This window comes from Anastrepha obliqua, chromosome 5 (assembly GCF_027943255.1).
Source record: "Anastrepha obliqua isolate idAnaObli1 chromosome 5, idAnaObli1_1.0, whole genome shotgun sequence".
In the NCBI taxonomy this organism is placed as follows: domain Eukaryota; kingdom Metazoa; phylum Arthropoda; class Insecta; order Diptera; family Tephritidae; genus Anastrepha; species Anastrepha obliqua.
The window spans coordinates 125,350,033-125,374,528 of NC_072896.1; the positions used below are offsets into that span (position 1 = coordinate 125,350,033).

At 40.1% G+C, this 24,496-nt stretch overlaps 2 protein-coding genes across 7 annotated transcripts; one reads left to right on the top strand and one right to left on the bottom strand.

The window, feature by feature from the left end:
• The first annotated feature begins 5 nt into the window (after positions 1-5).
• LOC129248065 (serine-rich adhesin for platelets) lies at positions 6-10,915 on the top strand. 5 transcript variants are annotated; one of them, XM_054887495.1, is made up of 5 exons: positions 6-85; positions 7,842-8,351; positions 8,416-8,775; positions 8,829-9,035; positions 9,097-10,915. In XM_054887495.1, the coding sequence occupies exons 2-5, from the start codon at positions 7,918-7,920 to the stop codon at positions 9,836-9,838; spliced, it is 1,743 nt and encodes a 580-aa protein (XP_054743470.1). In that variant the 5' UTR covers positions 6-85; positions 7,842-7,917; the 3' UTR covers positions 9,839-10,915. The 5 variants fall into 5 exon arrangements, with proteins under 5 accessions (XP_054743470.1, XP_054743468.1, XP_054743469.1 ...); XM_054887493.1 differs by lacking the exon at positions 6-85 and adding an exon at positions 361-657; XM_054887494.1 differs by lacking the exon at positions 6-85 and adding an exon at positions 2,113-2,256.
• A 53-nt stretch (positions 10,916-10,968) lies between these two features.
• Positions 10,969-22,852, bottom strand: LOC129248064 (uncharacterized). 2 transcript variants are annotated; one of them, XM_054887490.1, is made up of 5 exons: positions 22,308-22,852; positions 22,153-22,218; positions 21,738-22,089; positions 20,007-21,528; positions 10,969-13,090 (listed from the first exon to the last, which is right to left on the bottom strand). In XM_054887490.1, exons 4-5 carry the CDS (start codon positions 21,499-21,501, stop codon positions 11,883-11,885), a joined length of 2,703 nt encoding a protein of 900 aa, XP_054743465.1. In that variant the 5' UTR covers positions 21,502-21,528; positions 21,738-22,089; positions 22,153-22,218; positions 22,308-22,852; the 3' UTR covers positions 10,969-11,882. The 2 variants fall into 2 exon arrangements, with proteins under 2 accessions (XP_054743465.1, XP_054743466.1); XM_054887491.1 differs by having other exon boundaries at positions 21,738-22,218.
• Positions 22,853-24,496: the final 1,644 nt, after the last annotated feature.

Here is a 24,496-nt window from a genome sequence, read left to right on the forward strand (position 1 = left end):
CCGATTCAGTGGCGCTAATTTAACAAGATCCAATCTATAGACAATTCCGCTTGATTCCGTTTATTTCTGAAATTTAAATTAACAGGTACATACATGTTATAAAAAATTAACAAATATTCACCGCGATGCGTTCCCCCACTTTCCTGGCTGACCGACGGCTACTTAAGGTATGCTCTCGTCCTGTTTATACTCGTATACATACATACCTATGTATGTACAATATAAGGTGAACGGTTTCACCAATTGCATTTACCGTACATTAATGTAAGCAGCCACAAAAGTGGAGAAACGCATCCCGGTTTACAAAAAGGTGGTTATACAATATATAAACTGGGGAAATAAGAAACAGCAAATTTCACAAAAGGAATGTCGCATCGTAAAATAGTTGAAATTGTAGATTTAAGTTGATTCAGTTCAGCACGCTTTATGCATGAAAATCGTGTGGTAAATAAATGACGACAGGCTTCAAATAAAACTTTCACAAAGCTATGGTGTCAGTGGTTAGTGCGCCAAGTGGCGAAAACTCCAGCAATAATCGCTCCAAAGTTAACTAAAAACGCCAAAAAGGATTTCGGTAACACTTGCCAACCAGAAACTGTTCGAAAAATACTGAGGGAAGCAAATGTAAATGGTAGAATGTCCCGTAACAAACGTTTCGTAAGTGAAAAAATAGAAGTTAGAGATTGCAGTTTGTGCGTGACCATCTAAATAGAACCTAAGTAGTTTTGGGGACCATACTTTTTGCGGGCCTTATGTTTAGCCTAGAAAATACGGGAAAATATAACTTATTTAGACCAGATGGCAGACCTTTTATATGGCGCGAGGCCAATACCGAGCTCAAACCGCTAAATTTGTGAGCTACTATAAAACACGGTGCTGGCAACGTTATGATTTGGGCTGCATGTCATCAAATGGAATTGGGAATTTGACATTCATCGAAGAAACAATGAACAAATATGTTTATTTAAAACTTGTGCAAGAAAATTTGTTTTAAAGCGCTAGAAAATTACAAACTGAAGATGACTTACGCTTTTATCAAGATAATGATCCTAAGCACAAATAACAAACATAAATAATACAAACATACAGAGTTTGATTGAAAAGTAATGAGCCTTCCTGCGCGGAGCGTCTGCCAAGCGATCAACCGAATCGGCTGGTGGGGGAAAATGATCGTTGGACCTTCCCCTTCCACTAGAAACCGGTCCCAGTTCGCTGGCAACAGCGGTGCCGTCAACATCGCTCCGCGCGTGAAAGCTGTTTTAAAAGTGTGTTAGGATTTTACAGTGGCGAAAATGCAGCGATCGTTGGAGCAACGTTACTCGATCAAATTTTGCGTAAAGCTAAACAAAACGAGTACCAAAACCATTGGGCTACTCAAGGAGGCTTACGGGGACCAATCTCTGTCCAGTGCCCAGGTAAAACGGTGGCACAAGTCGTTCAAGGAAGGCGCGGGTTCGGCCCGACCTCGTCAACAATTGGACCCTTCATCACGACAATGCGCCGACGCACACCGCCTTCCTCTGCACCTCTGCATTGGCCAAGATGGGGGTTTCGGTGCTTGCCCACCCTTCCTAAAGCCCAGACCTGTCTCCTCCGGACTTCTTCTTGTTCCCTCGCCTGAAAAGAAAGCTGAGGGGGAGGCGTTTCGACTGTATAAGCCAAAAGGTTTAATAAAACTGCTTAAAAAAATAAGGCTCATTACTTTTCAATCAAACCCTGTAGTTAATATAAGTATTTATATAAAGTTTCCCCACTTTGTTGTAACTCCTGCACAATCACTCAATTTGGTCCAGAATACACAAAAAAATTGGTTGATTCCATGCCACGTAGACTTGAAGCTATAATTGATAATAAAGGATACCCAACTAAGTACTAAATACCTTAAAATTTTAAGATTTAGAAATAAATAGTTCCTCTTTTTTAACTGTATCATTTAAGCTGAGGCGTGAATTCTATGCATGTTTTTTGCATTACAATGAAATGAGTGGACACTTTTTTGTATTTCATGTTGAGATATGAAATAAAACAAATTAAGTAAAATATTTGCATACTCCGTTTTTCCATAAGATTATGAAAAAAATCGTATCTGCATCAAATAAGGTGTGTGTAACAAGATCTCGAAAACAGCAAGGAAAAAACTGAAAGAAGAATTTCCATGCCAACACTGGAGCAACTAGGCAATCGAAAGCAGCATGCGGTCCGGATATAAGTATATGCGACGGGAACATACATACATATTCATATATAGAAATGCAGGTAAAGTAATTTTCCAAAATTGTATTTAATTATAACGAAATACTTCCAAGCCTTTTCAATCGCTCAAGGTAGGTGAGTTTTCTCCGATAGTCAAGCCGCGATGCCATGGTGCAGAACGAAATTAGTAAACTCTTGTAAATAAGAGAATCTCTTGAGTGTGCAGGTAACATTTCTCTGATCTTGGTTCCAGGGTTTCCCATAGAGGGAAATGAAATTGCAGATGAGCTTACCAGAAAGGAGGAAAGGGGGCTAAATTGGTCTCAGAGACCTCCTATCCGGCCATCGGCATCCCCTTGACAGTTGTTAAAGGGGAACTGCACAAATTAAGATGGAGCTCCATTTCTTCATGTGATATGTCGAAAACCCTTTTGCCCCAATACGATATACGAAGCACTCAGAAAGTTCTTTGGACTCCTCGCCATTCAATTTCCAAGCTCGTAGCTGGGTTTACCGGTCACTGGACGATCGGGCCACACGCGGAAAAACTAGGGTTACCATTTAACTCCCATTGCAGAAGCTGTGGGGACCTTTCAGAGAAGGAGACTGTAGAGCATTTTCTCTTTAAATGTCCGGGTTTGGCAGCTAGAAGACTAAGGTCACTAGGAGCTCCTTTCTTCGACAGCCTGTGGCAGTGCGCCAACCTAAATCTAATCAATCCTCTCCATTATATCAACAGCTCTGGTTGGCTGTAGATATCTGCCAGTTGGACGTCTCATAATGGTATCAAAACGGCGCTTTAGTGCTACAATACTTGAGGAGTGCCAGGTGCACTTCAACCATTTCACCTACCTAAATCGCTCTCCTTCTGAAAAACTTACAAAAGAATACGCCTGGGATGGAAGTCAAGCATGCCTTGATAATACTAGCATCATTTGACAAGTCCGTGCAAAAATAAAAACTACTTAATTATTTGGGATAAACCTTTTTTCGAGATATTCTCCTTTTAGGCTTATACACTTCGTTCAACGCTTTCTAGTTTGTTGATCTCTACCGAATATTAGAATTTGTCTAAGTCTGAAAAATAACTATTCGTTTCTGCAATCACCTCCTCGTTTGACTAGAATCTTTTTCCCGCCAACCATTTCTTGGAGAACAAATAGTAGTACGAGGGATCGAAGAGAGCCAAATTTAGAGAATAGGGGGTTGTGAACAAGTTGAGACCCTGTTTCCATTAATTTTGCGACCACAACTGAGGTGTGAAATTCCATACAAAAAACTTTTTTACGCTCATTTTTTCAAAGTAACTCGACTTCCTCAATTCAAACGAATTTCATTCATAAAGAAATATACCCATTTGGGTGAAACTCTGTGTGTATTCTTCCAAGAGATACTATTAACTAAGCATAGACTCAATACGCGCCAGTAGTGCGCAGTAGGAATTTTTGAAACGATCCTCGTATTTATAATAACTGGCGCTAATATACATAAATATAGTACACCTTTCGTTGGGTATTTAGCCTCCTATTTCTGGTGTGCATGTTGAGCTTTTTCCCCAAATGGATTGGCCTACAGTTTTATGCCGTCCCCGAAGGCAGATGGTTTTTTATAAGAAGCTTTCTTCATGACAGTAATACACCCCGCGGTTTGCCTTTGCCTGCGGAGGGGCGACCGCTATTAGAAAACACTGTTTCTATCATTTATTGTTGCACGCCCGAGGTCTCGAACCTGGGCACTACCAAATGGTGGCCACTACCTAGGCCAACCAATTCGGCTGCAGCGGCCGCCTTGTACGCCTTGATAAAAATAGTTTATATTCATCTTGTAATAAAGTGAACATACAATTTTCTAAATTTAAAACCTAATTCCAAACTAAAGTTTTTTCCAATAACAGTTGTTATTTTCAATAGCCCGCTCTTTCGGTAGATGTCACTTTTGAAGCTGTAATTTTTTGATATTTGACAAGTACAATAGATACTAGTGATGTGAAGAATAAAACCCGTGCACGACGCTCTAGAACAGCCGGAAATATTGCTGTTGTAGCCGAAAGTGTCGTCGCTCTTTTGAATTAGGCATTCCACAAACGTCATTAGACCGTATTTTGCATAAAGATTTACGTCTTAAGGCTTATAAAGTCCTGTTAATACAAGAACTCAAGCCGGCCGATCATCAACAACGTCGTGCCTTTGCTGACTGGGTCGATGAAATGCATGAAAATTATCCGGAATTCCATCGAAAAATCATCCTGAGTGATGAGGCCCATTTCCACCTCGGTGGCTTCGTTAACAAGCACAATTGTCGGATCTGGGGCTCAGAAAATCCAAGAGTTATTGTTGAAAAGCCTCTCTATCCTCAACGAGTGACTGTTTGGTGCGGCGGAGTCATTGGACCTTACTTTTTCGAAAATGAAGCTGGATCAACTGTTACGGTGCATGGATTGCGCTATCGAGAGATGATTAACGATTTTTATTTTTCTGGACAACGTTTATTTTCAACAAGACGGCGCTACGTGCCACACAAGCCACGAAACCATTGATCTTTTACGGGAATAACACCTCTTATTGAAAAACCTTTTAGCTTTCTGGATTGTTATGTTTAAGTATTTATGGATGTTTAAAAAATATTTGTGTAATGAAAAGTATAAAATTACAAATTATATTATGTGTACCCTACACTACAGAGATGTTCCGAATATAGTACAAAGGGGGTATTCCCATGTTGTATGTCATAAACTATAAACAGCTAAAAATATATTTGAGGGGTTCGCAAGGTACGGAGAAAAATATATTTCAACAATTAAACAATAGTTAGTGTGGTTTCGAGTCCTTGATTTAATCGTTAAAAGCTCTATGACATAAGACAATACGTCACTTATGGCATCTGATGAACCACTTAAATGCCTTTAGCGCCTTATGTCCATCGATGGGCATTTTTGGTTCCTCTGTTATCTAAAAAGGAAAACCACGGATGGGTTTTCTCACTAACTAAAAAGTGGTGATAACTGCGGTGCCATATGCAGCAAATTCACATTCAATATTTGAAAATTTCTGCAAGGTGAAGTCAAGCAGTAAGCACGCAGGAACTTTTGTGTACTTATGACATTTCTAATTTCGACAGTGAATAGAGAATTTTAAATTATATCAGGCGTTTGAAATTCGTTTTTTATTGTTGTAACCGCATAAGCATTCCCCATCAAATAGCCTACGAACTCTCACCGCAAACTATGCAGGACATAGGAACTTTCGCTAACATTTCAAGAAACAAGAATTAGTAGGAACAAGCGTCTGCCGTTTTTACTAACTGAGTGTCAGCTCTCGCAAGACGAAGACTCGTAGAACTACGTGATTCTACTCTATGGCCATTAGTGATACATACAAAACTAAACTTCATCAGAAGCATCCAATTATAGGCTTACAAGCACAATGGATCGCATCAGAGGTCGCAGTGCATTATGGCTCACCAATAGTAATAATAAATATTTCCCATAAATGAGAGAGGAATGCCGCTGGCGATCATTCCGGTACCGTAAAACCAAGGCGAATCTATTAAATGTGATAACAGTAAGCCGACAGTTTTGTTCTTTTCTTTCACCGTGTTCATTCGGATGCCAGCAAAAAATGAAATGATGAAAAGCCGCTTCACACGCACTATCGTCGTATCTTCTAGCTTCAAATGAATGTTGGCCTTTGAACGCAGTTCGTCCTTTTCTTTTTTCTTTTCTATTTCCTTCTGTCGTGACATTCCAATGTACAAAACGTTGTTTTTGGAAAAATGTAATCACTTTTAATGAACGTGCCGTGGGAACGAGGATGCCTTAAGAATACTTAATTTCATTGTTATTGCGCCGTATTACCATTATTATATGTATATAAAGTTTCAATGTAATAATGTCTACTTGCATTTAAAATTTTTTTGTTGGATACAAAATTGTCTTTTACTTTTGCCTAATTTTCAGTTTTAAATAAATTCAAACATAACCCCACATTAATATTCGAAAAGAAGTACAATTTGAAATTGCTGAATGCCAAAGAACAGTTCAAGCTTCGAACGGAACCAATTTTGAACAGTTTGGTATTCCCTGTATTATAGAAGTTTGTGAGTAACTGAAATAAGTAGCAGAGATGTCAGCAGCCACGGAGATTTCGCATTTTTCAAAGGCAGAAAAACCTTATAAATCAGACAAGTTTTTGGTGAAAAATAATTGCTAAACAAACTCTGAATATTAAATGAAAGAATAGAACACTTTTTGTGCAAATAGCTATTCGATTTCATAGTTTAAAGTGGTCGTGAAAATCGTGTAGTTGAATATTTTACGTGTATGAAGAAGAGTTCGTGCGTATACGAAAGCGATAGGTGGAGAAAGGATAATATTTTACAGGTAAATTTCTCAGATATCTGATATGGTCCTTCTATAAAACTTACTGTAAACTAAAATATAAGATTTTTAGTTACTAAAATTGATGAAATTTGTTAGATTTCTACTATATTTGTAGAGATATTGGTAATTGAAAATGGTGCTCGCTACACGAAATCAATTGGTATTCGTCGACTTGATGATGTTGCCATATAACTTGAGTTTCAGTAAAAAGAATACCCACCCTTTACCCATAATATTATTATGTTCATATTGCGCCATAAATTCGTGTTTATGGACCATTTTGGAGTTTAATTTTAAACGCCCCTCATAAACGCAGAGTTTGCCATACAAATAAATGTCCCTTGACACTCTTTAAATACCACTTTCATTTGGAGTTTATGGAAATGGAATCATTGTTCATATGCATAAGACCTTAAGCACGGATTTGTGGCGCAATGTAAACAACATATAAAACTAACATGAACCTGTGTGTAGTGGTTACGGTATCCCCGAATGGGTCAAAAGAGAAGTTCATATATTTCAACTCAAAATTCTTGTGTTGTGAACTTCAAGTCTTACAGTGAAGTTTTCAGATAGAAATAGGCAGAGAAACTAATTGAATAGCTGTACTAGGTTACGTAAATATTTCTATCTGTTTTTAAAGTGAGTTAACTGCTTATGAGCTGATCTTAGTTAATTAGAGATTTTTTACCGCTTTCCTGAATGTTTGAGTTGGGGCTCTATTGTATTTCTACAGAAAGGATGTAATTTATAACTGATGTATAATTTTTAATGCAAAAGGTAAAGAAACATAAAAATGTAAATGTAAATAAATTCTTGTAGACGCTTTCGAAGTATGAAAAATCTCTTCTTTTATTTTACAAAAATCCAATTAGAAGTTTATATCACTGACTTAAAAGAATACGTTTTAATATTTTTTCAATATGTTTATTTCTAAATGAGAATGCATATACGTATTCGTTATTCATATTCAGTAAATATATATCTTGAGCTGCTTATCTGGCGTGGTAAACGTCAATTTTACCTAAATGGGGGGTAAATGTGCACACTAAAAAAGCTCGTATGTAATATGTGGCAACATTAATCGCATCGCAATGCTGAAAACGAGCAGCGAGCTGTCGGTTTGTGTTTAACAGCTCAGCAGGTTGCGAACCGCCGATTACTTACCTGTGTATCTACCCGCCTCTGGGTTCCCCAGCATCGAATACAACTGCCTGGTCGTGCATAGTCCCAGAAATAATTATGTGCTTTTTGTTACTCATTTCCACAGTAAAGGTCAGTGAGCGTAAATCAAGTGACAACAGAACATCTGAATCCGAAAATTGCCAAAACACAAAAAGTATACAATGGACTTAGGAGAAATAAATCAAGCAGCTGAGGGGCCTCCCCAAGCATTAAGCCCAGGACCAGTTGCAACTGTAACAGAAGTAACAATCAAGTTGGCATCGAGCTCTGTGCATGTTGGGGAAACAACAGCTGATTCAACTGAAACATTAAATAATAACAAAACCTTAAAACGTTGTTTGAGTGTACCAATCTTGCGCGCTGGTCCTTCATCTACATCAATGACAACTCGTTCAGCAGCAGCAGCTATGGCAATGCGTAACAGTGGTAACGCAGCAGTATCCGCTGGTAGGAGTGCTAACTCCAAAGAAGCTCTAAGTACGCCAAAGAAAAATCAAATTTTTTCTAAGCGGGATCCAATTGGAGATGCTTCAGGTGGTAACAATTTCGGGCATAATATACACATTGGAATACCACGTTCAAATCCTTCCTCCAGGTATGCATTTACTACATTTTAATTCTTTGTGTTAGCAGCATATATTGATCCACATAAATTTCAGGGAGGTTTCACCCGCCCCGGTGTTTAATATATTCGCACCACGAGCCCGGCGTTATTCCGCCAGTTACACACCACATGGAGTAGCTGGAGCTGCAGGCAGTGCGGCTGTGGCAAGTGGGCTACCCCTATGTCTTACGCCACGTGTCTCGCAATTACGGCAAGAAGAGTGCGTGGATATGCTGAATAGTCGTGAAGCAAATCATGAACGCGAAGTACACAGTGCCATGCAGATGTCTCAAAGCTGGGAGGATTTGACCTTAGTTGCGGAAAATTGGTCCTGCAAATCAGAGGAACTCAGCAATCCATTGCAAGTGATTTTGCCCGCTGGTGTCGCAAGCTGTTCAAGCCCAAGTCCAACAAGGTATTTAAGCGGAATTAGTTATTATTATAGCGTCGCTGTATTTATATTTTCAGTAATCGTGCTGGAATGAGGCTTCCATACGGCCTGTCACCATCCCCAACAAGACGCACTTTCGCCACACGACGGTCAATGTCACCGATTGCTATGCGGCCCTCACAATTAGGGCCTGTTAAACGTAAATTTGAGTTGGATGATAGTGGCGCAGGAAGTAATTGGAATGTATATTCCCAACCACCAATGAAGAAAATATTTACTGAGAGGTAAAATTTAATTCACATCTAACTGATTTGTTTATTTATTAGTAACCATTTTTCATTACAGTAGAGGTTCTTCACCGGTTTGCCAATCCCCTTCTTCAATATGTCCCAGTCCTGATTCTGGTACATATGATGGCCGCATAACACCAAAGCTATTCATTTCAAAGTTGTGCACGAACAATACAAATAATAATTCAGCATGTTCGTCGCCTAGTAGCAGCGTTAGTGGTGGGATCATCGACTCAACAACTACCTCAGGTATATGTTCATCCTCCTCTTCAACTACTTCTTCCGTTTCTGGTGGCTGTGAGCCAATGTGCATCGGAGGTGGCGGAATCGATGAGGGAATTTCTGTGGTAGACAATGATGACAAACCTGCAAGCAACACAATTTCAACAAGTTCTGTGTCTGTTGGCGGTGGCGATACAAACGCAGGCAATGGGGTGCATCCAATGAACACCGATATACAAGATGATGCCACATTATTGGATGATATAAAGAGTGAGACGTCATCAATCGGCGGTTGCTCCAGCATCAGTATCGAATCGTCTTCCTGCGACAGCGCCTCAAAAGCAGCGGCAAGCTTCCTTAATAGACTGAACGTTGACGATATTAGCACTAGTCCGCTGGCTGTGCAGAAAAGTTTTTACATTAACAAACAAGGTTTAACTGGACACAAAAAATTTATTGTGAGCAGTGGTGGTGGCGAACCGACGGAAAGTATTAACATAAATAGCACCAGTGGAAGCTCTACTGCTATGATGGTAGCCACAGAAGTTTCTACAGCATGCACAAGCGGTTCATAAATATAGCAGTTGTTGTTTGTTTTTAGTAATAAATTAAGTTAACAATTATTCAAAGAGGAACTTTGCACTCATTTGTTTCGATATATATTTGGTATTGCCCTTAATACTCAGAAGTTATAGGGGGCTGCAAACTACTAGAAATAGATAAAACAAAGCCACTGCAAGTTTCTTATGCTAATTTATTTAAGTTTACAGATATATTATATTGTTCCGCCATCACTTATTGTTATCAACTCATTTTTGTAGAGTTTAGTTGTCATCACACATTCATGTCATAGCGCATTTACTGTAACTTTTTTGTTTGTCCTGCTAATTAGAAGCAAGCGATGAATTTGCAGTCCTTTCATTTGAACATAAAAACGTTTGTGTTACTTTAAGTCAGTATGTTTGTGTGTACATTAGCGTAATTTATGTATGCAAAATGAATTTCGCTTAAGATTTGAAAATAAAATTGTTTCTTTTTTGTTCGATACATAGATGTATCACTAGTTTATAAAAACAATATTTATTAATTTGCAGCATGCATCAATAAATAGTGGACGATGCAAAATTTAAGCTAAGCCAAGTTTTACTCGCTAATTTGTTCAGTTATCCATAACACAGTCTAAGTAAATTGTCAAAAAGGCAATTGGATAGGTTAGAAGAAAGAACGTTTCGGTTCAATTACATGAATTAGAATTCGTTCGTAATTAATGTCAAGAATTTCACTACATATTTACAACACCTAAATTTCATACACATAATAAAATATGTAAATGTGAGCATTGTCTCTGGCGAATATTTGGGTATTATTGCCAAGATAAAGTTCATATTTTCACATGTATGTACATATATTAGTATTGTAACTCAAATTTGCCAAAACTAGTAGTGTGCGAAATGTAACAAAGTTTAAACCCTAATTTACACTTACATACGTATTTGAATAAAATAGCTTTTAAAGTTTGGGTAAAAATTATCCGTAGCTGAAGGGTCTCAAACTCCGTAGAGCAGGACACTTTAAGGTTCAAATTGTCAGTTAAGTTGCGACATGTAACTTTTTCGACTAATAAAATGTATGCAATTACAAATTAATGAAAACATGTGTACTTTATTTTTAAAGAAATTTTCGTATCAGGGTTTACATAAAATATTGCGTATAAATATATGTATGAATATAACTTAAAGCTTAAAAAAATTAAAGACCAAAAGGGTAAAACACATTTTCAGAATCACAAATGTTTTGCAAACATCAATCAATATACCATTTTAAAGCATAAGCGTTCGAGACAGTTTATCGAGACAATATTGCGGAAAGCATTGTAGGAACATGGAAATAATTGAGGAATTCCTTTCGATTATGTAATATTGCATATATAAATAATAAGGGCTAGAAAAAAAAGTGCCTAAGTAGCTACTGGGTGTATTGCACTAAAAGGGTGTAAAATGCATAGGGTTTTACAAATATACTTTTGGCATCACAAACTATTTCACTTTTACAGCTTTCGCTTCGAGGTGCAGCGAGTTTTTATTGCTATAAAGAATTCTTTAACAATAGACGTGAAATAAACCTCAGTAAAAAGGCGTCTTCTGCAGGCAGAAAGCGCAAAGTATAAATAGGTTGTTTTACCAAAAGTACACAGAAATACTCAATGACAGCGCTAAAAATAGTAATATCTTCAATATAAGTTTTTTTTACAACTTACTTATCTAATCTCATAATACTTTTACTTTCTAATTCTCTGGAATATCATTTTGTTACCAACAAACTGTACAAACATACAAAGGCATGTACGCACATATAATCAAACTATGACCTTAAATATTAGAATGGAATGTCACTGGGAAACGTTGTGAAAAACGAGAACTATTTTAGCTAAGCAACATTAAGTGGTAATTACAACAAATTGTGAAAAGCTTAAGTACTTTTACGGCCCAAATTTTGCTTATTTATTATTTCATTTTGACAAATTTCACTAAAAAAATTAAATTTAAATTTTTTTTTTAGATGGGCGATTTGTATGTATATAACATAATAATAATTTAACTTGCGGAAGAGTTTACATTTCTAATTGAAGCACGTTGCTCGTTGTAATGCCGTTTCGCGCAGCTCTTCCTTGCACGCACTCACGTGCTCGACCAGTTCATCACGCTGCTCAAAAGTCTTTTTACAAATATAGCATTCATAGAGGTACACTGAAGGATCGTGTTCCTTCAAATGTTTTGTGTATGCCTCGATTTCCGTGAAACGGTGCTTACACTCACAACACTCAAGCCAATCTTCTGTAGACGAATCCTCCTCATTTGAGTCATAGCTACTATCATAGCGCGTTTTTGCTCTTTTTTGGGGACTGGACGTGCTGCTGGATGAGCTCAAATGTTGCTGATCAAAATTTATATCGTCATCGTCATCATCGTCGTCTTCATTTGCGTGCGTTTTCTTGTGCTCGCTATAGTCCAAGTAGTCACGATACTTCCGCGGACAATGAAGGCATTTATAATATCGATCACGTTGATGCGTCACCATGTGCTTCTTTAGAGTTGAGTATTCTCGAAACGGTTTGCGGCATTTATTACAAGAAAATGGTTTTTCGCCGGTGTGTATCATAAAGTGGCGCTTAAGGTTGTGACGTGTGCCGAATGGGCGCTGGCACAATGGGCAGGGAAATTCCTTGCGTGTTATAACACCTAGCTGATTGTAGTTGGGTCGGTGAACGACCGGAATATTATCGAGTAGTAGCTGTGCGCTAGTTGTGACTGTCTTGTTAACAGTAATCGGTGCATTTATGGGCACCAACGACGGCATGTCTGAGTTGAGTAAAGGTGTTGGACTGGGATGCTTGGGAGAAACGGCATAAGTGGTAGGCTGTGATGTAGGCTTTGACAATGTTTTTACATTACTACTGCTACTCGTTGCAGTAGAAGTGACTGTGGTTGCTGCCGGAGTATCACGTAAGCGCCCAGTTGGTTGTAATGGTTTTTTAGTAAGTTGTGGTGGAGGTGGTGGTGGAGGCGGTGTTGGTAATGGTGGTGTTTGTCGTTTTTCTGGTGAGGGAGGAGCAGATGACGAAAGCTGTGTACGCATTGCTGCTGTTATTGCACTTGTCTTTGAATCGCAGTCATTGCAGCGCGTCGGGTCCTGCAGCATGGGTGGTTTCGAGCGGCACACCATGCAAACGAAATTAGCTTCGTTTGAGTGACGGCGGCGATGCTTCTTTAAATCACTAAACTCACGAAACCGTCGATCGCACATGTCACAGCCAAATGGACGTTCGCCTGAAGAGTATAAATAAAATAGTGTATAGTACATACAATTTTAAACTAGACTGTACAAAATATAATTATTTTAGCTTCGTAATAGTTATGCGTAAATTAGTTTCTAAATGGATAATAATGCTGTTCAAGTAAAAATTATCCAGTAAAATAGAAAAAAATAGTACATGAACGCAAAGCTAGTAACATTTTCAAGTTTTGCGAACTGCTGATTAAATTGTTTGTGGGAAAAATCACAAACATTTTTTTTTTCAGTTGAGCTACCTCGTATTAAATTTAAAAATATAATAGAGAAAATAAAATGCAGAATAACGAGCTTAGCCTAAAATGGTTTTACTTTGTCCACAATAATTTGTTCCATTTCATCATCGCTCTCAGATAAAGAACATTCCATTAACAATCGTATTGTGGCAATCACAGCTTTCTTCATATTTTCCTTCCTTCCATCTATGCATATATGTATGTATGTATTTACTTACAGGGTTTGATTGAAAAGTAATGAGCCTTCCTGCGCGGAACGTCTGCCAAGCGATCAACCGAATCGGCTGGTGGGGAAAAATGATCGTTGGACCTTCCCCTTCCGCTAGAAACCGGTCCCAGTGCGCTAGCAACAGCGGTGCAGTCAACATCGCTCCGCGCGTGAAAGCTGTTTTAAAAGTGTGTTAGGATTTTACAGTGGCGAAAATGCAGCGATCGTTGGAGCAACGTTACTCGATCAAATTTTGCGTAAAGCTAAACAAAACGAGTACCGAAACCATTGGGCTACTCAAGGAGGTTTACGGGGACCAATCTCTGTCCAGTGCCTAGGTGAAACGGTGGCACAAGTCGTTCAAGGCGCACACCGCCTTACTCTGCACCTCTGCATTGGCCAAGATTGGCCCAGACCTGTCCCCTCCGGACTTCTTCTTGTTCCCGCGCCTGAAAAGAAAGCTGAAGGGGAGGCGTTTCGACTCCATCGAGGCGATCCAAAAAACTGTGACAGCCGAATTGAACGCAATTCCGGCGGATGAGTTTAAAAAATGTTTCCTGCAGTGGAAGGACCGCTACCAGCGGTGTATTGACGCTCAAGGGTCCTATTTTGAAGAATATTAGTTGTATAGGCCAAAAGGTTTAATAAAAATGCTTAAAAAAAATAAGGCTCATTACTTTTCAATCAAACCCTGTATATGTATGTATTGCCAAATTGCTTAATACCAAAGAAGTAGAAGCATAAAACACAAAAGCTACCTTGAATCCTTTCGTTTTGTATTTCGTAACGGTGACTGAAGGCTGTGGTTCAGAAGTACATTCCTCTATTTCATTGGCCTATTCCTATTTGATATATGTACATATGACTTCAAATAAAATTTATAATTTTTATCTGAAATATATTTACTTAAATTCTCCATTTTAATCACCATTTTTATTTCAATTTAAAATTTTGCCTCAATTCGCAAATTTTCATTTGTATTTGTTTTTAGTTTGCAACCAGCTGTTTTCCCCACTTGCAAATTCTTACCAGTAAAAGTTTATTCAGTAAAAACTTACAACTTCCCCTCAAAATTAAATGTAATTTTGCTCTCTCACTTTCCCCTGCTTTGCAAGTTTTTTGGATACATGAACAAACTTGATAGTTTGTAACAATTGTTACAAATCTTCTATACTATAAAGGTGAATGTCTGTACGTTGTCCGCCCATCACTACGAAACGACAACATTAAATGACGTAAAAATTTTTATACATTCATATTTTCACCCAATGAAGGTTATATGCATGTTTTTATGATGGAACTCCCTTCCCACAGCCCCCAGGCCGCGCCACCACTCTCATTCGTCACTAATAATCGAATATTTGCTTAAATTTAATCTAAAAAATCTTAGTTTTTTCTATTTCCCACTATTTATAGCACACTCTAGAGTTCATAATCCGCATAAGCTGTTCAACTATGACCCAAATGCAAAGTTCAAAAACGGTTTGAGATAGAAAATTAATAAAAATAATTTTGCTTGATATTTTTCTGATTGGTTGTTTTGATTTTATTCAACGAGGCATAGCAACGGATGCCGTGTATTGTAATATTATGGTTATTAATAAAAAATTATTTTCTATTAAATTATTGTTTGTAATTCTTTTATATACATATCCTAAATCCCTCAAAACTACTCCGACGCGAGCGGGACCGCGGGTTAAAGCTAGTTTTATATATTTTTTAAAGCTTAAATAACAATAGAATTGTTAAATAAACAAAAACACAACGCAGCGCTAACAACGGAGACTTTCAGTTGGTTGTTACAAATTATTTGTTTCGTGAACAGACACGTTTTGACAATGTATTTGTTTCTTATTTAATTTCTTTATTTTACAAAAACCATATAAATCTGAGTTGCAAAGTAGCTGCAAATTACAACAAAATCAAAAAATGTTCGTCAAATTTCAAACTTTTTGATCAGAATAAAAAAAAATATCAGTATGCAGCTTTGTAGCCATCGAATATTGGGATAATACAGAGCAAGTCTGAAGTATGTATCTCAATTTTAGCTTTGATTTTTGAATTATTTTTTGCTACATTTACTCCATATTTTTCTCGATATTTTTTATAATTTAAACACATTAATAATACATTTTAAAGAACCTTATACATAATACTTTGTCGAAAATAAATAGGAAATGGTAATGACAAAATCGGTCTTAACAATGCCCACATTTCAAATAAAGCAATTTTTAAAAAAGAAAAAAAAAAACAAAAAAAAATGGATAAAATCTGGTAAAAAAAAATCTGCATAATATATAAAAAATTGCGTGAAGCTACGCCCATTATTAAATATAATGGAGATCGGATAAAACTGCGCCCACTTTTTATTGGACAAGATTAAAATTTCGCCCGTTCGTCTGAGGCTGCAAGCTATATAACTCTGATTGTCTATGACTTTGTTGGATCCCAAAAATTCCCATCCAACGCGAAAGGGTACATATTCCCAGCCAAAGAATGCATAATGTGCCATTCGGACCGTATTCTGCACTTCCTTGTTTGTTTTAATTTGAAATTTCATTATGCGAAATGTATGCAAAATCATTTAAAAATTTATAGTTTCTGTCAAAAAATTAATTTTTCGTATACTTCGGCGAAACACATACATATATATGTACTTATACTCATGCACATACATTTCAATAAGTAATTGATGTATGATGTTGTTGTTGTTGTTTTAACAGCATAGTTTGCCCTGTCAGTGTAAGTATATTATCGGTCGTCTTCGTCTAGCTCATCTAGGGGTAGGCCCAGGAAACATGCTGTTTCGACGGGTTGGGTCCAGAGGGAGAGGGGGGTTAGATGAGTCTGATTGAGGGGGCATGTGAAGAGGTGGTTAGTGTCGTGCGGGGTACCTTCACATGCCGGACATGTGTTTGGTATGTCGGGGTCAATTCTGGATAGGTAGGAGTTTAACCTGCTACAATATCCAGAACGTAATTGTGCCAATGTTACACGGGTCTAACGGGGAAGCTGGAGCTCTTCATCTGCAATAGGTGGTGGTTGGACTCCGATTACGGCATTCACAGGACGGGAGTTCATGAAGGTGGTGACGGTCTCCCGGTGAATGTCGTTTATTGACTGTCTGAATACTGTCCGGTCCAGTAGGTTTCGGTCAGTTTTGTCCTGGAGTTCGTCAGCGTAGTCGAGGAGGTGTCTCCTGACGTGCCTGGGAGGCGGCTCAGGCTCAAGCAGGTGTCTGCAGGGGTGGAACCTGCGGTAACACCCCAGCAGGAACTGCTTGCTGAGCAATTTGTTGTGCTCCGCAACTGGGAGCATTTGTGCCTCATTGTGTAGATGTTGTATGGGTGACATCAGGAGGCACCCGGTCGCTGTCCGAATGGCGGTATTCTGGCAAGTCTGAAGCTTTGTCCACTGCGAATCACTAGTGCCAGGCGACCAGACAGGCGCAGCATAGTTTAGAACCGGCCGGCCAATTGCCTTAAATGTCGAGAGCAACAGTTCTTTGTCTTTGCCCCAAGTGCTGCCGGCCAGCGATTTGAGGACCTTATTGCGGTTTTGGACTTTAGTGGCAATTGCGGTTGTATGCGCAGAGAAGGAGAGCAAGCTGTCAAAGGTTACACCCAAGATTTTGGGGTTATTCACAGTCGGAATTGGTGTGTCGTCGACTTTTACCTTAAGGGACAGCTTGACCTCCTTTGTCCAGGTGGACTTAGTGGGGGAAAGTTGGAGATTCCTCGCAGTGAAAAAGCGAGAAAGGTCGGTGAGGTAGTTGTTCACTTTGGAACACAGGCCATCGATGTCATTGCCCGACGCCATTATCGTGCAATCGTCAGCGTATGAGATCAGGGAAACTCCCGCTGGTGGTTGGGGGAGCTTCGAGATGTAGAAGTTAAAAAGCAAGGGTGAAAGGACACCACCCTGCGGTACGCCTTGCTTAATCTTCCTCTGCTTTGACATTTGATCTCGAAAAATCACTGACGAGTGTCGACCACTCAGGTAGTTCGCGGACCACCTCTTCAGCCCTGGCGGGAGTTTCGACTGATAAATATCATCTAGTAGCGTGGAATGGCTGACTGTATCGAAAGCCTTCTTTAGGTCCAACGCTACTAGGACAGTCCTCTCGCAGGGGCGGTTTTGGTTAAGCCCGCGATTTATCTGGGCGTTTATGGCGGTGAGTGCCGTGGTGGTGCTGTGCACTCGTCGGAAACCGTGCTGATGTGGGGCTGGGGCCAGGTGTGTCGTGTAGAGTGGGAGTAGGAGGGCTTCAAATGTCTTCACTACTGGGGAAAGGAGAGTTATCGGCCGATAAGACTCCCCTTGGTTGGCGGGTTTCCCGGGTTTCAATAGTGGGACCACTCTCCCTGCTTTCCACTTGTCAGGGATGATGAGAGTGGCCAGAGACAAATTGAAGACCCTTGTGAGGTATCCTACTCCCAGGGGTCCCAGATGCTTCAGCATCAGCGCGTTCAGTCCGTCAGGGCCAATGGCTTTCAATGATTTCGACTTGTTGATGGCCCCCTGAACCTCATCTTCGGAGAAAGTAAGTGGCGCACTGTCGTTCGTCAGTTTGTGCAGCCTTCTGGTGATACGGCGTTTGGTTCTGTCGCCCGGAGGATGCAGTGTGAACAGCCGGCTAAAATAGCTCGCGCATCTCTTCGGGTCCGACGAAGTACAACCGTTGAAGGTGATGGCCACCTTGTCGTTGTGTTTCGTCGGGTTCGACAGGGACCTTACGGTGGACCAGAGCTTACTCACTCCGGAGGTGAGGTTGCAAGTCTTCAGGTGCTCAGCCCATTTAGTCCGCTTGTGTTGGTTTACCAGTTGCCGGATCTCCAAATTGAGATCCCTTATGCGGGGATCCCCGGGATCGGCCTGGTGTAGGTGATCACGCTCGTTTGCTAAACTGGCTGCTTCTGCTGGGAAATGAGGACGGATGTCCTTATAGCATCCAGCTGGGATGAAGCGAGCCGCAGCAGCTGTGAGCACCCTGCGGAATGCGCGTTCGCCAACGCGCACATCAGTGGGGATGGGAAGAGCGGCGAAGGTGTCCGTGAAGCCGGCCCAATTAGCTTTTTTAAAGTTAAAATAGGACCGGTGATTCGCGGAAACGAAGTCGGCAGGTCTCTCAATCGAGACGATAATGGGCAAGTGGTCTGATGCAAGCGATAGCATAGGTCGCCACGTTATGCTATTTATCAGACCCGCGCTAGCTATTGTTAGGTCAGGCGAGCTGCTACAATTGCCCACTACCCTGGTGGGGGCGTCGTCGTTCACTGTGCTAAATGTCGAGTCGTCTATCTGCTCTGCCAATTGCTGTCCCCTACGATCATTTGGCAGGCTTGAATGCCAAAGATCGTGATGCGCATTAAAGTCACCTACAACCAATCGGTTTTCACCTCTGATGAGCGCACCTATATCAGGGTGATATCCTGCCGGGCAGCAGGTGACAGGGGGTATGTATATGTTAAAGATTTCGAGCTCGGAATCGCCTGACCGGACAGCTATGTTTTGACATTCTAAGGTGCTGTCCCTGGGGTCGATTCCTTCATCGATAAGACGATACTGCACAGTGTGGTGGACTATAAACGCTAGGCCACCACCGTTGTCTCGCTCCACTGTGGTTGTTGCGGCCTGATGGTGGTGGGCGGCCGCGCCTCCGGGGGCGGGCGGTAGTGGGTGCAGAGCTCTGCAGCAGGGGGCAACGTAGGCAGTTGTCCACTCACGGGTGGTGCGCAGGCCGGAACATCTCCGAAAATGGCACCAGCCACTGCAGGAATTGCATTGGACTGATGCCAGATTCCGAGGTATTACGGTCTGACACACGGAACAGACTGTACGGGGGACCAGGAGCTGCTGGTTTGTCCCCGCACTGGGGTTGGAGCAGGAAGGGATGGGAGGGGTTGAAGGGGAGTTGTGTTGCTCCGATAGGCTCCTCACCGTGGAGGTGTGGGTTGTGGTGGCGGTTGGTAGTGCCGGCCTATCAGGGGGTGTGGTAGCCGTGGAGGCATCAGACGCCTGTTGGCGGGAGCAACACGTGGCCACATACCGTGTGGACCACTCCCTGTGCGACTTAAGGCCTGAGCAGGTCTTAAGGTGGCTCCACCCGTTGCACTTATTGCACCTAACCGAGGTGGAGTTCGAGTGGAGCCGTTGATGGCAGACGCAGCAGTAGAATACCTCTGGCCCAGGGTTGGATTCGACTCCAGCCCTGAGGAGAAGTATTTGGAGCAGGTTTGCTGCGAGAGTTTGCTCCTGTGACGTAAGGGGTAGGGTGATATACGATACACTAGACAGGGCTAGTGTACTGGGGCGGCAGCCCTTGGTCCGGAAAACCCGAGTCATTCCGGTAACGTAGAACCGGCTGCCATGGGAATGTATGTATGGGAATTGATGTATGATATTTATCGTCAGTGTACTATTAAACTAAAATAAAATAACCGTACTCACCTGTATGTATCATCATGTGCCTCCTCAAATTGTAACTTGATTGCACTTTTTTCCCACACAAATAGCATTCGAAATATTGTCGACCTTTTTCTCGTCTATCTAGGTCGTCCCAATGCAACTCTAATCCTTTCTCATGTTTATCGATGAATTCGACATTTTCATCATCTGAATTAAGAATGACAACATCGTCGTTTGAAATATTCGCATTCGCCATTGCATTTTCATTCACATCTTCAGCGTCAGCATTTTCGTCATCATCGCATTTCAGCTCACAACTTACGGCCGCAGCCGCGAAAGTTAACTCATCTTCGTCGTCAGTATCAAAAGCATCTACATCCACTTGGTTTTCTGAATTATCCACGTTTTCAGCAGGCTTATTACATTGTTCCGCTTCCGAATCGCTGCTATCAGATAGATCAATATGTGCAATTATACGTTCCTTGGTGGGTTCAATATTCTTCTGATGCAATGTTGCTTCTTCCCTTAACATGGGCGAAGGACTTTTTGGAATGAGACTAATACTGGGAGATTTAATTCTTTGTTTATGTTTTTCACCCCCTCCAGCAGATCCAGTTATTACAGATAAGCCAACTTGCTGGAGATTGTTTTGGTTGTGCATTTTTTGCGTGGAATTTTCCATTTGATTTCTTATTTGCCGTAATTCTTCACGGTCATCTTCATCATCCAAATCTATAATCTCAAAAAAGACCTTCTGCTCTTTTTCTTTACTCGCCAACTTATTTTTACATTGGCTACTTCTCCTCTTCTCTAAACCACATTCACGACCAATTTTCATCAGAAGGCCCTTAATTTTCGTATCTTCTATCGAAATAAAGTTCTCTTCTGGCTCCTGGTATTCGTAGTGCGTATTTATATCTCCAACTGCATTCATTTCAAACGTTTCTTCGGAAGACGCCATGGGATATAGCAAAGGCGGGGGATGAAGAGAAGGAGCTTGTTGTAAAGGCGGGGGTTGAGATAGTGGGGTCGTAGCCGCGGATTGAGATATTGTCGGTGGTGTACTATATGCCGGTAGAGTACAAGGGCCAGTGCAACAGGCAGGGGATTCACATAAATTACTTCCAGTAATGTTTGTGCAACAGCTCGGTGGCCGTTGCATTGCGACTTCGTATGTAACGCCGCGACTTCCCTGCTGGTCCCATTGCAAATCAAATATTTCGACTTCCTGTTGAACAGCAGCGGCATTGCAACAATCCAGAGACTTTGAATAATTCATACATGGTCTTGATGTTGGCATACGAGGCATTGAATGCAGAGCAATTGGAGGCAGTGATGATGGAGAGTTAAAATTAATGTTTGCTTGCGAAGGCAGACGGACGAGTGAAGGTGGTGCTGTTGTCGGTGGTGGTTGTAAAGCAGCATGTTGTTGCGTTAGTTGATGATGATGGTCAACGACTTTGAGCGTAGAGTGTGTGCTGCTATTACCGTGCGCCGGCGCAGTCGTTGAACATTTTAATTTCATGAGAATTTCCATTTTGGATACACTTAATTTTTCCCACGTCTATGAATGAAATTAAAAACATATTTATTTCAGAAAAATATATCAACCAATTTTAGAAATATTGTTTTTTGGGTATACTCAATATCATTTCATTAATTTAGAATCGCTATGAACACTTTAGTAAGGACTATAGGTATATGATGATAAAATAGGTACATATGCAGTATATATGTGCGAACATAGCTATTAATAATCACAAATATACTTACCTAGTCAATTCGTTACTACTATGCAGGCAGTCAATTGTCGTGCAAGAATTCTCTTCATTCGATCGACAGCGGACAAAACATCAATATGTATAACCACGATTTTTTAATTCGCCCGTGCGCTTTTCTGCTTATTTTACCCTCGTTGATGATGCCGCCTATGCGCTCGTCTTTTTCATCGCCAGCGTTATAGGTTGTTGTATTATTGCCGTTGATGTTGCCCGTAGTGCTTTGGCACTATTGCAGCTTTTACAAGTCTCAAACTCGAGACTGAATCACCCAAGCAGCACGAAGGCAGGCAATCAGGCAAGCTACCAGACCGTCTACCAAGACCGAACCACTCACGTAGTTATCTCTGTTGTTGTTATTTTCGTTAAAACTTTCGTTATTTTCTTATTTGCAGCCATAAAGATTTTACCTGTGCCCACTGAATCAAGCACTGCAAACAATAAATCCATTGCCATTGCGTGTTAACTCGGTTTTTCTTCAGGCGGCAAGTCGCGAAGCCAAATCAAAAGAAAACAATAAAGCGTGATGAAGAAAAAAATGTAAAAGAAAAAACAATGAACTCACTACTGGCACAACGATTTTCTTGCCGCGCAACTAACGTTGAACAAAGAGGTAAGACCAAACAACCACTGAGCGCAGAAATCCCCAAAATCAAACACGTACCGCCAAGAAAAAACCGAGCAACGAGCAACGAACAACAAAACAGCAAACCGGCCAGTGCGAGCACCGCTCGATCTTCATGCACCTCCTACCGCTTTACTTGAGTACTCCTGTTGGCTCGATTGGCGCCGCCACCTTCTTCCACCTTCACCTTCTCTTTACTGCTAAAGCAAATCCAGTTTATCTTTTAATTGAAATCACTTGTCGGCTGTCTTCCACAACTCATTGCGTTGTGTACTCCAAAACGTTTTGGATTATTAAATGCACATTTGCAGTCGCTGTTAAGTTTATTTAACTATTTCAAATTTGTCCAGCGGAATTATTCAATGCTTTGTTTTTATTTACACTTTTATTTGCACAACTTTTATTTTGCACAAAAAGCTTCATCTGCCTCACTCTAATTGGAATTTTAATTCCTCTTCCCATGCGCCATAGCTTTGGAACTGAGAATTTTCTCTGCAACTTTATTGTTTCATTTCCTATTTTGTGTTGTGTGTTGCCAGAGAACGTTAATGTATATTTAATGTATATTTAACGTTCTCTGTGTTGTGCTTCCATGCACGATTACCAAGAGTTTTAATTTTTACCAATTATTCCCCTAAAATATATCAAATATAAAGATTCATCCTATTAAATAGAAAATGACTGCGAATGTTGGTTTATACGTTCACAATTCTCTCGAATCCAATTTAGCGCAACGTCCATGACTTATAGTCAGCCAAGGACTACCATTTTAGCCGCATTCTCCAATTAATAGAGCCTGTCATATATATTATATTAACAAAAACACCTTTCTACTAGAACACTACTTGAGATTATTGGATTGCATTTTTATGTAGTAATATTATTATTTATAGGAGATATAGGGTTTTTCAATAAGGGCGGGTAGAGGTTGAAATAGAATAAAATGGCGTTTGCTGTGTGGCACGTAGCGCCGTCCTGCTGGAACCACATGTCGTCTAGGTCCATATGGTTCAATATGGACCATAAGAAATTGGAAGGGCCACCACGTCTACTGAAAAATGGGCGCAATGCGCGCAACGTTTGCGTTAATGAACACTCATTTTGATAATAAAGTTTTATCATTTGAACGTGCTGTTCAATCGTGTAACTTGCCATGATGATTTGGCATAAACAACTGAATAATGCACAAGAGATTTGACAGATGTCACCAAAACAAAATGGTTGCCACAGGGCGCCAAAATCGACCCGCGCCAATTGAAAAACCCTTTATACGAAGCAGTTGAGAAATCAACGAAATTCACTCTAAAATCTATAAACAGAGATTAACCTCTTCCGCTATTTGGACGTGCTATAGAGCTTTCTGATCTCCTTACTTAATAAAGAACTGTAAAAAATTGCCAATTTGTTTTTTTTAACATAATATATAATTACATATAAAATATGTACACATATGTACATATAAAATATAATATATAATTACATATAAAATATGTATTATATATTAAATAATAAATAGTAGAATTATGTGCATTTCGCACACGTGTTCTGCCCAAAGCTTTAACAGAAATTATCCCAAGTAAAAGCTCATTTGGAATTTTTTTGCACGGGATAGTCACACGCTTTTGGAAATTAATTTATAGCGCAAGAGGTTAACAGTTAAACAGTTAACAAATAAATATAAGAAAACGCAAATCAGCTACTTTAATGCTATTGCTTGGCACAGGCACCAGAGAACAAATTTAAATTTGCTTATGCCATCCTTCTGTGTGCCTAGTAATGAAGCGTTTTCTATAAAGGATTTTGATTTGGTTGAAGGGAATTCAACAAATTTATTCAGACAGACATAATATATGTATATATTTTTGAATAGTTTGCTCTTTCTAAGTCACTATTGAACTTGGCATATGTATTTGTTTTCTATGATAAAGTGCCTGTAGCTAGCCTACAGGTTAACATTCTTTCTTCATTCGTACAAACGAATTTTACTCAACTGCTGTTTAATTTGACCAGTTGAGCAAATTTCTGTTAACTTTGGTGAAAATTGTGGCTGTGGTGTATCTCGTGCGCAAAACGAGTGCCCCTGAAAATTCCATACGTTTCTGCCATTGAGACTTCGTTCTCTGCGTTCT